Source organism: Leopardus geoffroyi, chromosome D3 (genome assembly GCF_018350155.1).
Source record: "Leopardus geoffroyi isolate Oge1 chromosome D3, O.geoffroyi_Oge1_pat1.0, whole genome shotgun sequence".
In the NCBI taxonomy this organism is placed as follows: Eukaryota; Metazoa; Chordata; class Mammalia; order Carnivora; family Felidae; genus Leopardus; species Leopardus geoffroyi.
This window is the reverse complement of record NC_059339.1, coordinates 52,992,243-53,005,835: the sequence shown is the minus strand read 5'-3', so window position 1 is coordinate 53,005,835 and position 13,593 is coordinate 52,992,243. Positions and strand designations below refer to the sequence as shown.

General features: G+C 37.4%; 2 protein-coding genes across 3 annotated transcripts in view; one reads left to right on the top strand and one right to left on the bottom strand.

Moving 5' to 3' along the window:
• DSC1 (desmocollin 1) overlaps positions 1–13,593 on the top strand; it is a 357,596-nt gene that overhangs the window by 81,525 nt on the left and 262,478 nt on the right. The gene's annotated exons all lie outside the window — the stretch shown is intronic.
• DSG4 (desmoglein 4) overlaps positions 1–13,593 on the bottom strand; it is a 47,512-nt gene that overhangs the window by 5,430 nt on the left and 28,489 nt on the right. Inside the window, exons 9-15 of the mRNA XM_045458569.1 lie at positions 12,759–13,030; positions 11,150–11,289; positions 9,066–9,284; positions 5,494–5,799; positions 2,532–2,671; positions 2,316–2,379; positions 498–706 (exon numbers count right to left, since the gene is read on the bottom strand). Coding sequence (XP_045314525.1) covers positions 498–706; positions 2,316–2,379; positions 2,532–2,671; positions 5,494–5,799; positions 9,066–9,284; positions 11,150–11,289; positions 12,759–13,030 — 1,350 coding nt within the window. The remainder of the gene's footprint in view (positions 1–497; positions 707–2,315; positions 2,380–2,531; positions 2,672–5,493; positions 5,800–9,065; positions 9,285–11,149; positions 11,290–12,758; positions 13,031–13,593) is intronic.

The following is a 13,593-nucleotide window of genomic DNA, read 5'->3' as shown; positions in this document are numbered from 1 at the left end:
CTAGGCCCTGATATATCACCAAGTCATGGTGATACTCTGTTTCTGAGTTATCATTCTCTTCCTTTCCCAGTCCTGGTTTTTAATTTATTTTTTTCTTCTTTCATTGGAGGTGACTGCAGGGTAGGAAGGACACCATAAAGAGAGGACATGCATACATTTTTTTTTTTTTCTTGATCAGGATCTTCCTGTTTCGCTGCTGCTATGGGAAACAAAGTGGTAAAAGCAAGAGACAGAAGACAGAAAAATGGGAAAAAAATGAAGCAGGGAATAATGGGAGATGCTAGCCTTTTCCACGATAGTAAGATGGATGTATGTCAATTGAATATGAAATGCTTTGGCAAATTGGCTTTCTGTATTCTAAGGAGAAATGAAATACTTTTTATTCAGGATTGGAATAGAGTTGAGAATAACTGAATATATTTCAGAAGAACCTATTGCCATCATTGTTATCATTCAGTCTCAAGACTATTTTGTATAACCGTGTGCAGGGGGATTACCTCAGAGAAATAACTGTCCAGGAAAGCCATGTTCAGGCCCGTGTCTGTGTATTCCCACTGGGTTCCTATTGTGGAACTCCTCCTCCGTCGAGCTCCTGCTGAACCTCCGGCCGCCACGCCAGCGGCCGTCACAAGGCCTGTGTTCAGTTCCACTCCTGACACACCCCCTTCAACCGTTCCTCCGCCCGCGTAGGTGTTAGTGTAGATTTCTGAAAGGACAGAGCATTCGTGGAACAGTGCTTGAGTGGTCCGCACTGTTCATCCACGTCAAACCCTGCTACCCACTGTCTGCCATGTTGCACCACCACACATGTGAGTAGGTCCTGGAAAGCAAGGCCAGGAGCTATTTGAAATCTGCCCAGTCTTAGTTCCCTCATAAAATAAAAGTCAGTAAATGGTACAGAGGGAGCCAGCTTTTGGAATTGGCCTCTGATTGGCACAAAAATATCCCCTAGACTCACAGGTATGGAGCCAGCCAAGGGGAGCAGGGGCTCTGCCTGTCTGCATCAGTCCTTCTGTCACTGCCTCTGGCAAGCTCCCTGGCCTGTGTGAGAGGGCTTGCACCCCCCTCAGGACCGCTCCACAGCAAGGCCAGCAGAAACTGAAACAGTCCTCACTCACCCCGGTGCTGGAGGGAGAGCTGGCTTTCACAGAAATGTTCAGCCACCTTAGACTCTGCACCAGAGTCTGGTTTGGGATACTGAGGAACCACTGCTGAGAAATCTCATGTTTGTCCTAGAATTGGACGACCTCTCTACTTCATTCATTCATTGCCCACTAGCTGAGTATTTTACAGTATTCCTAGGTGTACATGGAACTGGTAAATTAGGAGAATGTAAGTCTGGTGAGGCAAATGCATGGATTGCATTGGCAGATATACTGTTTTTTTAAAGGTACTTATACATGAAATGAATCAAATGCAAATGCATGGATTTAAGAAGAATTCTTCAGTGTATTATTAGAAGAGCATATTTGCTTTTTCTTTTCTCTTATTATTATTATTTTTGAACAGCTTTATTACAAATAATGGCTCCAGTAGCTGTCTGTGCAAGGCACTGTTCTAATGTATATTTTTAATGTATATATACATATTTTTATGTACATGTATATGTGTATATTTTGTGATATATATTATATAAGTTATTTATAGGTAGCTTACATAATATATAGTAAGAACATTATATATCATACATAATATGTATATATGTGTGTGTATCGCTGTTTACAGGGACACCTTGAAGTAGGTGTTATCATAAACTAAGTCTCAAAGATAAGGAAATTGAGGCCCAGAGAGGTTAAGTGCCAGCCCAAGCACATAGCAGGAGATCAAACTCAAACACTCTGGTTCTAGGGTTTGCCTTTCAAATTGCTACGCCATACTCCACTGCCTGTAGTTTAAGAAAAGTAAAGTGATGGGGGCGCCTGGGTGGCGCAGTCGGTTGAGCGTCCGACTTCAGCCAGGTCACGATCTCGCGGTCCGGGAGTTCGAGCCCCGCGTCGGGCTCTGGGCTGATGGCTCAGAGCCTGGAGCCTGTTTCCGATTCTGTGTCTCCCTCTCTCTCTGCCCCTCCCCCGTTCATGCTCTGTCTCTCTCTGTCCCAAAAATAAATAAACGTTGGAAAAAAAAAAATTAAAAAAAAAAAAAAAGAAAGAAAAGTAAAGCGATGACTTCAAACATGTTACTTGCCCTCTCATTATGCTATCATCCAAAAGTATTGGCAGATAATACTGTTTTTTTAAAGGTACTTATACATGAAATTAATCAGGTTAAATAATTTTGCAAACTTTAACAAGAAACAGATTTTGGTGTCCACTGACCAGAAGAATCTATACGATCCTGGGTATTAGAGGCTGTCATTGGTACACATATATTTGACACATCCTGAAAAGAAAGAGAAACATTTTTGAAATAAATGCTTTATGTTAAACACATAACAAATGACATAGTTTTCTTCCTGTGTGTCGTACAATTATCAAGACATGCTCGCTTGCACTGAAACCCCACCCCGCTCTGGACCATGGCCATCCACTCACCCTGTCCTCCGGGCGGGCCCCTTCTATCCCCCAGGCCTGCATCACTCCATCTCCCCCCTCTGGCACGGGAGCAAACCTCGTCCCCAGGCCTTCGGGCTGTCTTCGTTTGCAGCAACACATGAGGAGCAGGAGGGGCGCCACTGCCCAAGAAAGTGGATAGAGACTTAACACATTGTTGCTCAATTTAGGAAGTCACTGAATATATCATTTTTCGAAACATGTGGAATTATATTTAGAACCAAAGGGATGAATACAAATATAAGAAAGCATCAGTTCTCCCTGAAGAGTTGAATATATAGATCCATGTTTATGAATACAAAACCACCAAATCACATAGACTTTTAGGGCTGGACTGAAGGGAATTTGGGATTATGTAATCGGAGTTCTCTACTGATAGATTAGAAAAATTAGGCCCTTTATACCCTCTATTCCAAGACTCCTAACTGGCTGCTGGCAGATCCAGGATTCTGATTCCTAGTCCCCCATGTGCATGCATGTGCATTTATATGTGCATATGCATGCACATATAGTCATCTGTATATGTATATGTATTTGCAAGCCTGTGTACACATATGAATAAATATGTACTTATCTCCAAGAGCATGTGTATAAGTGCAGGTGCCTATATATATATATATATATATATATATATATATATATATATATGGACTATGTCTGTGGATATGTATATGTGTGTGTGTATATATATATATATACACACACATATTTGCAAATCCATATAAAAACTGATATACACAAATCCGTGTAACCAAACATCATATATACACTATAAGTTAAATACATAATCAGTATATGTAATCAAAAGGATTGAATACAGGTTTCAGTTATAGGACTAGAAATAGGACTCTTCTTCCACCCTTATATTTACACTTAAAACCAACCACATATCACCCACTAAATTTAATTGAGTTATTTACATTTATTTCAAGATCTTGTATACAAAATATAATGGAAACTTTACTTCAGTTCTACACTTTAATCCAGAAATTTACACATTTCTTAAGTTTTCTAAGATTCTAGAATACACTCAGTTTAGTTCTTTGGGTCCCCTCTAGTTGTTTTTTATACTTTTCAAATGCCCTAGTATAACATGCATTCCACTGAGTTAATTACAGGTATGGAAGAAAAATGTCAAAGCTGCTAAGTCAGGACTTTTTACTGATTTCCCTGAAACAGTTAATCTCACTCAGAGCAAACATCAAAAGTCTTAAATGAAGGCCCTTTGAGAATATAAGTTTTGGGCAAGGACCTCTCCTCTCACTATCACACTGCACGCCCCCCCCCCCCCCCCCCCCCCCCCCAGCCAAAACACAGCCTGGGCTTCTTCACTGAGAACCGATGACTTTGTCCAAAAGGGTCTTCCCCTCCTATTCTACAATCAACTTAACAACTCTTGTGCTTTCTTGGCCTGATTAAGGAACAATCGTGAAATTTTGAGTGCTAGTCCACTGGGAATGTGGCTAATTCTGGGTGTTTATCCCTGAACTACACATTAGCTTCATTAGAGGGCTTAAACATGCCACAACTTGGGTCTCATTTTGAGTATTCCTGCTTGAACATGATTAATTAAAAGACCTCCAATGATTCTAATGTGCAGCTAGGATTGAGAACCTCTAGCTTAATTTTTTTTAATGTTTATTTATTTTTGAGAGAGAGAGAGAGAGCGAGAGCGAGAGAGCATGAGCAGGGAGGGGCAGAGAGAAGGAGACATAGAATCTGAAGCAGGCTCCAGGCTCTGAGCTGTCAGCACAGAGTCCGATGTGGGGCTCGAACTCACAAACTGCAACATCATGCTCTGAGCAAAAGTCAGATACTTAATTGACTAAGCCACCCAGGCACCCTGAGACCTGCTGGCTTAAAGGCAAACTGATACCTCGACTCATCTGCTCTTGTCACGTTTTTGGGAAAATATCTCCAATATCATTATGATAATCACTCATGATCTTGGTATTATCTTACAAATTCATATTATTTTAAGAAATAAAGTTTGCCCAAAAGTCATTTGTTATTTTTTCATTCCTCAGAATGATAATGTTTTAGTTTGTACTTACCTATTGAAACATGCTAATTTTTTAGTTTGAAGGATTTAGGCAAATTGGATTGTAGAATCCAATTTTTGATTTCCACAAAATCTAAAGTATTGGGGCGGGGAACTAAAATGTGTTACTCCTCTGAGGGCCTACATGTTTTAAAACATGGTAGGGAGAGGAGGACACTTTTTGAAATGTTTGCATAGGGACTTCAACATCCCTGTGACCATGGTCCTACTTGCAGACACTCTTATCAAGAGTCCAGAGGCTAATTCTCTCTTCTAGGCTCTTCTCCCTGCTTCCTGTTATACCAGAATGAACAGGTCACCTGATCTCACACAGCCTCACTGATTTCTCATTGCCTGTGGACTGAAGCCCAGAATGTTTGGCTTATCATGAACATTCCTGCAGACGGCTCCCAGCCTACCTTTTAGCCTGTCAACTTCCTGAGTGTTCTATGCCCTACCATCCCTCTCCCTGTTTATGATTGGGTTATTCCTTTCAGATTTCCCCAGATACCATCCTCCTTCTAAGAAAACCTTTAGCTTTTAGGGCCTGGCTTGAAGCTACCTTCTCCATAAAGACTCCCAACCTTCCCACTTGGACTTGATTGCTTCTACCTCTCTTAATCACTTTGCTGAATTTTTCATTTTAGGATTTACTCTATGTTTTGCTGTATTATACTTAGGAATTTGCTTGTGTTTTTCATCTTTATGACCCTCACTGACTCTAACTGTAACTATTGAACAAGCACATGCCCTTATTGGCCCCATTGTTTACTTCCAAATTCCCACAAGAATTGCTATAGATACCAAAAAGAAATGGCCAAATGAACCTAGGCATCCCAGTGAGCCTGGTTACATTCTTGTTTTGAAGAAGTGCTGAAAAGGGAGATTCAATCCAGTACTTACAAAGCAGTAGTAAGAGTCCCAGGGCAATCATGCCAATCCCTGTTGGTCCAAGACCAACATTTGAACCCTCAATTTGGTCTTCAGTGATGGTCCCATCTATATCACTGGTAACCGAGCTGCCATCCCCTGTGTTGATGCCTGTGGTACTAGAGTACAAACATATGTGGTTGTAGTCACAATCACAGGCCTCTAACTGCACAATCTGTGGCAATTCACATGCTCTGTTAAAGCTGTCCTTCACGATGATTGGGATTTGGTAAACTGTGGCATATAAAAGCTGCTCAGCCGTCAGGATTGCAGAAGTAGCTGAAAAGAAAGAGAGGAAAAAGAAAATAAATTGGAATTCCTTGGAATAATGCTTCCTAATACCCAAGACTAACCCAGGGCCTGAGTTTTTCATACTCTCTTAGTCATATGGCATCCTATACTTAATTTTTAAACATTTATAATGAATTGCTCAATACTTTTTGCTGCTTAATTATTTCTTTTTTTTTTTTAAGTTTATTTTGAGAGAGAGAGAGGGAAAAGCAGAGAGGGAGGGATAGAGAGAATTCCAAGCAGGCTCCACACTGTCAGCAGAGAACCAGGCACGGGGGCTCAACGCTACGACCGTGAGATCATGACCCGAACCAAAGTCAAGAGTTGGACACTTAACTGACTGAGCCACCCAGGCATCCCTGAATTGTTATTTCTATGAAGCAGGCTGGGATCCTGTTGCTTATTTCCAAAACAACAATAGTTGTCATATTATGTGTACTCAATAAATATTTGTCCAGTGAATGAAGAATATTGAGTTGAAAGGAAATATTGGAAGTGTTCTATTTAGGATTATAGTTTGCAAATACCCTCCTGAAGACTATTGTTTATCTCTTATTCAAAATCTCTGTCCTATCATTTAAATTTTAATTATTCCAATAACTATTTTCCTAATTCTTTGTTACCATTGCCTATCAATTTGTATAGAAACTATTGTTTAAAACATAGGTTGAAATTTATTTATCAACCCAAGGAGGGCTTAGAGATGATTACGTGTACACCTAAATCATGAATATTAATTGATTAATCCATAACATGCAATAATTATAGGTATTATTATTTATTAATTTCATTTAGCTATATGATAAGCCAGCTATGTCTACCAAAACATAGCCTATGCACAGAGTTGAATGAGGTGATGCCATAGCACATTAAGTGAAAGTTTATTCCTTTCTTTAACACCAACATTGAAACAGGACTCTAGGAATATTCTCTCCAATGTGATTATATTTTTTACTGGCAAATCTAGTATATAATTTGAATACCTTTACAAACCTCCACATAGAACCTTTTTTTTCTTATATTTTTACTCATAATATCTAGGATCTTAATGAGGAAAAAGTGGTTAGTACTTGTTATTTACCAATGGGATATTGGACTTCATAGGAAGGGTGAATTCAAAGTTGTCTTGATTTTTTTCTTTTTTTTTTTTAAACTTTATTTTTTATTTTTTAAAATTTACATCCAAATTAGTTAGCATATAGTGAAGCAATGATTTTAGGAGTAGATTCCTTAGTGCCCCTTACCCATTTAGCCCATCCCCCCTCCCGCCATGCTCCAGCAACCCTCAGTTTGTTCTCCATATTTATGAGTCTCTTCTGTTTTGTCCTCCTCCCTGTTTTTATATTATTTTTGTTTCCCTTCCCTTATGCTCATCTGTTTTATCTCTTAAAGTCCTCATATGAATGAAGTCATATGATTTCTGTCTTTCTCTGACTATTTCACTTAGCATAATACCCTCCAGTTCCATCCACGTAGTTGCAAATGGCAAGATTTCATTCTTTTTGATTGCCCAGTAATACTCCATTGTGTATATATATATATATATATATATATATATATATATATATACACCACATCTTCTTTATCCATTCATCCATCGATGGACATTTGGGCTCTTGCCCTACTTTGGCTATTGTTGATAGTGCTGCCATAAACACGGGGGTGCATGTGTCCCTTCGAAACAGCATACCTGTATCCCTTGGATAAATGCCTAGTAGTGCAGTTGCTGGGTCATAGGGTAGTTCTATTTTTAGTTTTTTTGAGGAACCTCCATACCATTTTCCAGAGTGGCTGCACCAGCTTGCATTCCCACCAACAATGCAAAAGAGATCCTCTTTCTCCACATCCTTGCCAAAAGTTGTCTTGATTTTTAATGGGGTTACTTTAATGTGTTTAACTTTTTAAAATATTGAAATGATTTTGTGGAAAAGAGCCAAAAGGTTTTATTATGAAAACAAGTTGCCTAATTTCCTCTTTTGACTAAGTGCTTAATGGTGGTCTGTTTTCTGGCATCATCTTAGGGTTTCTCCATTCTACGAATGGAAAAGCTTAGTGGCCTCGGGAGATGGGAAGTATTTCCTCTCTGAGGACTGACCCCTCTAAAAATCTTTAACTGTTGCCTCAAATGAATATGAGATTAGGGAGCTATTGTAGCCCAAATGAGGTCCTCTTAATAGCATTTCATTTCTATGTATATTTAACATCTCAGGGAAATAGAACCTAAGGTATGTAAAACGTTATCTTCTCTGAAATTTACTTTCATTTTAAAAATCAATTTCAGGCATTTATTTTTACATAGCAACAGTTAGCACAAACATACATATTCCTTGGGTATCTTTACTCTTTAAGTACTTTGGTTTATGTATTTCCTTGTATCTAAATTCTCACATAATTCTTTTTTTTTTAATTTGCAAATTTTTTATTTTTTTAAGTTTTGTCTTTTTTAAAAAAATTGTTTTTAATGCTTATTTTTGAGACAGAGAGAGACAGAGGATGAGTGGGGAAGGGGCAGAGAGAGAGACACGCACACCAGAATCTGAAGCAAGCTCCAGGCTCTGAGCTGTCAGCACGGAGCCCAATCCGGAGCTTGAGCTCAAAAACCGTGAGATCATGACCTGAGCTGAAGTCAGACACTTAACTGAGCCACCCAGGCGTCCCAATTCTCCCATAATTCTAATTTTAATTCCGTGTGTACTACACCTTAATAATATATATGTACTACTGTTTGCTTAACCATTCTTCTCATATTAAGCAATTCGGATTTAAATTTTTACCTTTACAGAGTCTGAGCTCATCATTATTTCTAAAAAAAATTTCATTGAACTTATGTGCATTGATCTTATGATATTAGAAAATATGTAATCGTATCTATGGGATACTTGAGTTGCAGAAACTTTTAAGTGATTTGCCTGAAATAATTTAGAGTAGGGAATTACGACATATGGTGAGTTAGTGAAGGACTCTATTTCAAACTGTTCAAATATTGGTTTAGCACACCATATAAAATGGCAAATAAACTGATATTTACATACTAATATTTGTAATTGCAGTATTGATAAAACATGTTTACTTTTATTTCAGTTTAAAATTTTTCCAAATATCCTAAGTGTGAATATGAAAGATTTTCTCATTTAATATGAATATGGCAAGAATCTTAGAAACAGAGATAGAAAGTATTACATAACTTGCCTAATTATTTGGTAATTGTTTTTGCTTTTGGTCTTAAAGTTTGAGCAAGTTTGGATTCCACTTACCATTTATTGATCTGATATCCCATAAGTCAGCTGTCCCTGGTGGCTGATCAGCCACACAGAAGGTAAAGGGAGTCCCGTAAGAATGATCATAAACAGAGATAAGGATCGATGGAGAGGCAATGCAGATGTATTTACTTTCGGCAAAAATGACTGGACAGTAATCATGAATATCAGGAACTTCGATACATATGGTTCCTGTTGCTGTTTTCCCAGAGCCATCTGAAATAGCAAAGCATCATGAGTATTGGGGTAAATGGTGTCAGGGAGAAAATCCTTTCTTATATTCTATGATGATGCCACAACATAGAGGAAAAGCATGAATGACTCCTGAAGTGGTGCATGATGGGTTCCTGCTTACTTCAATGACCTGAAGCTACTCTTGTCTTTGCTCACTACCTTCCAGCCACACTGGTTTCTTTTTAATTCTTGAAACAAATTTCTTCCTAACCCAGGACTCTTGTGCATTCTATTCATTCTTCCCAAAATGTTTTTCACCTCCATTTCATTCAGCCAACTCCTACACATCCCAAGATGCAAAATTAAATGTCCTTCAAAACAGGCTTACAGTTTCTAGTCTTATGCTGTCCCCATAAACAAGACTCCCAGTCCAGTCTAGAGCCTTCCATTCAGGATGCTTATTGATTTCTGTATTTGTAGGAAAATAATCACAATTGAAATTAAAGAATTGTCTGTATGCTTTTTCTTTCTGTTTTACTATTTATTTTAATTCCATCCATTAGATGCTATTTCTCTCTGAAATGGCACTTCTGAAAACAAATATAAATCTATGAGGTTTTTTTCCCTCACCCATTCAAAACAAATTTTGGGTCAATATAGTTTATTAGAAGGGCAGAAGAGCAAGAAATTTGAATCTGGACTTTTAGTTCACTTTTCCATCTGGATGGCTTGTGCCTATGCAGATACTCTGCTTAGGCAAGTAAACAATAGCCCTTGTTTTAGTTTTCTGTTGATACATTTTGATAGTTTTTTTCTCCCTCTTTATCACTTGATGACTAATTTTTATTCTAGTTATTGAAGATATTCACATATGACCAACATGCAAAGATAGGCTGTGATCAACATGGTTAGAGTCCTTTTAAGGAAGTGGCTTTCTAGTATGCTGATAACAAATAAGACTATAATATTTCTATAACTGACGCAGGTGTTAGAAGTGACACAGAATGAAAACCAGAATGTACGGACTATAATGACTTGGGGATTATCACGGTTTCTTTTAAAATCTTTTACTGCCCATTTATCTTTTTCTTTGGCTACTGTAGAGCTCAGACATAAACAATGCAAACCTACAGTATCTTCTATTAGGTGTATATCTAGAACACCTATTTTCTCTCTTCTTTTCTAGTTACTGACCTTTTTCTGTTTTGTTCTGTAGTAGCTGGTTTCCTAGGCACTGTTCAGAGAATGATTAACTGTTGGTAAATAAATAAACTCCTGTTGCTATCACCAAAAAGGAATGCTTAATAGCTTTTCCCGTGAGAAGCAGCTCAGTTACAAGTTAGTTCAGTGCATCTGCTCTTATGACTTTTAATTTGGCTCTTATATTTGGAATAATCTTGTGCTTTAACATCTTACTTTGGACATGTCTACTCAAGCAGCACTTACACAGGCCTCTCATTGTAGCTCAGTTTTAGTGGTTCTAAAATAACTATACTCTGGGACACTGACTTTCTCCTAGGTCATTCCCAAATGAACTTTGCATACACCTTGTAGTGCTTCCTTTACGTAAACATTCCTAACATACTCTGAAAGTTGGATGAAGCGTCTCAAGAAATGAGGCCAGAAGCAGAAATTGAATTTTATTTATAGACTTAAACTTTTATGCTTTCTGCTGTAAGCCACATACTGTTCTTTTTTGGAAGTAGGTAAAATAAATTATGCTTAAATGTAAATTATGGTATGGGTGGACTGAATTCAGTTCTTGATCTAAGGTATTTAGAACTCTCTGTAAGTCTTGCAGACACACTAAATATGTTATTTGAGTCAATCTAGTATAAATATTACAATTATATTTATATTTAATGGAATAATAATTTTATTGAAATATTGAAAATAAATTTTCTTACCATCTACAGCCAGGATCTCTGCTGTGTATATCCCATTGGTAATATATTTTGACTTCTTATCAAATTCCCTAGACAATTGTAGCTCACCAGTCCTTGAATCTACTTTTAACCAGCTGCCTGCATCATGTCCTATGATATACCTGTTTTTAAATAAATAAGTTCATCATTTGCTTATGTGAAAGTTAATGATTTTAAGTCACATGCAATGCATTAAACTTAAATATAGTGTTTGCATGTTTTACAGTGATAATTGCCTTGGTTTATAAAATGTATATATATCAATAAAATTTTAGTGTTGAACATATTAATACACAGGTTCACAACAGAGTTTTAAAATTTCATAATTCTTACTCTTCTAGCTCTTAATATAATTGTTAGTAAAATGTATGAGTCTCTTTCAGGTTTGTTTATTGTAGCAATATCTACTGAGGGAATATACTTTATTCATTTTTACATGTGGTGCCCTTTGTTTTTCCTAGATTTTAAGGTGTATTAGTTTTAGGGTACCTCGCTGTTAGCCTGTTATGGGTTTTAGTATTATATAAATAATATAATATAATATAATAATATAATGTATTCAAAATGCTCGACCTTTTTTTTTTTTTCTTTTTTTTTTTTTTTTTTCCAACGTTTATTTATTTTTGGGACAGAGAGAGACAGAGCATGAACGGGGGAGGGGCAGAGAGAGAGGGAGACACAGAATCGGAAACAGGCTCCAGGCTCTGAGCCATCAGCCCAGAGCCTGACGCGGGGCTCGAACTCCCGGACCGCGAGATCGTGACCTGGCTGAAGTCGGACGCTTAACCGACTGCGCCACCCAGGCGCCCCAAAAATGCTCGACCTTTTTGAAAGAAGATCTGGCCTCTGTACCAGGTACAATTTCAAGTGTCCAAGGCACTTATTTGACACATCCTTTTTCTCTATCCCATACTGATAGACTTCATAATTTTTGTTGTCTATCTATTTGTTAACCTATTAAGTAATCAAATTGTTAATATCAAAGTAATTTACAAATCAATAGACTGTTGACTCCAAAAATATTAGGAGGAGGAAAGAAGAGAGACAAGGAAGGAGAATACACTTACATATTTCACTAGTCATTTTCCAGAATATCTTGTATAGATCTAATTCATGTATAATCTGTGTACCTAGTGCCTCTAATGCCTACCTTTCTAGTTCTCCAGTTCTTAGTTTATACTCATCAAATTTCTGAAACACCTGTGCTTTAGTTTCTATTATCTTTTTTCTTCCTCTTAAGCTGGTGGTTGAAATTAGTCCCAGAGTCATTAGATAACAGGTTTTAAGGAAACAAGCAGTGACTCATCTTTTATGAGGTCTTATAGTTTACAATATGGCTTACTCAGCCTGGGGCCAGGGTGGTAACAACTGGCCACAAAAAGATCAGAGAGACTCAGGGAGTCAGAATCTTCTAGTAGTTCTTTGACCTTATAGTTGCTCCCTGTACACAATTACCATTCTAACCTTTTGGAGTCCATATTGCAAAACTCAAGATGTATTTCAACCCACATACACTAGTACATTCTATATGAACTAACACTGGACAAAACCACATTTTATCACTTTGATATGAGCACAGTATTTGTGGTACCTGACATTTGTTGCAGGATTCCCCGTGTCCATATCTATAGCTGTATATGTGCCAAGCACATAATTCAATAAGGAATTTCCTTTTATTCCTTCTCGAATACTGAAGGTCATGGAATTTGGATGAAATGTGGGTCCTTCTCTCACATTAACAACCTGAATTCTCACAGGGGTTGAGTGCATTCGGAATTGAGAAGCAACTGAGTGGTGAAATTCAGCTTGATTTTTAACTCCGATACTAAGATGAATATTAGGCATTTGTTCATAATCCAGCATCTGAAATGATAGAAAGTAAAAAACTCTGAAAAGACAAAAGAGCTCTCTTTTGGTAGAATAAGTAGCCATGATAAGAAAGCAACATGCTAGAGTGAATTCCAGGAGTTATGTTATTCAGATTTTGAATTGATAAAACTTTATTAATTACTGCATTAGACACTTCAGACATTTTATTCCCTTTATCGGCATAAGCAGGTATATAGGTCATTTATACCTACACAGGTCATTTGGGCCTGTGACTTAGGTTGGACTCAGACTTCTTATATAAAAACCCTGAAGTCAAAAATGATTTCTTTCCAAATGAGAAAAATGAAAAATAAACTTAGAATGAAATAAAAAAATGTTCACAACTGGTGAATGAATAAATAGGACCCAGGTTTTCTTTGTAGAATTCACATCTAAGAAGCTCTTGAAATCAGCAGAATAAGGGAGCTTTATTAGTATAGTTGAACATGTAATTAAAAAAAAAATGAGGCAAACAACTTCTAAAGGAGAATTCATGATTATTATATGCAGCCCTAAACTATAATTTAATTGTGCTGGGTCTGGTGGACAAGAAGATT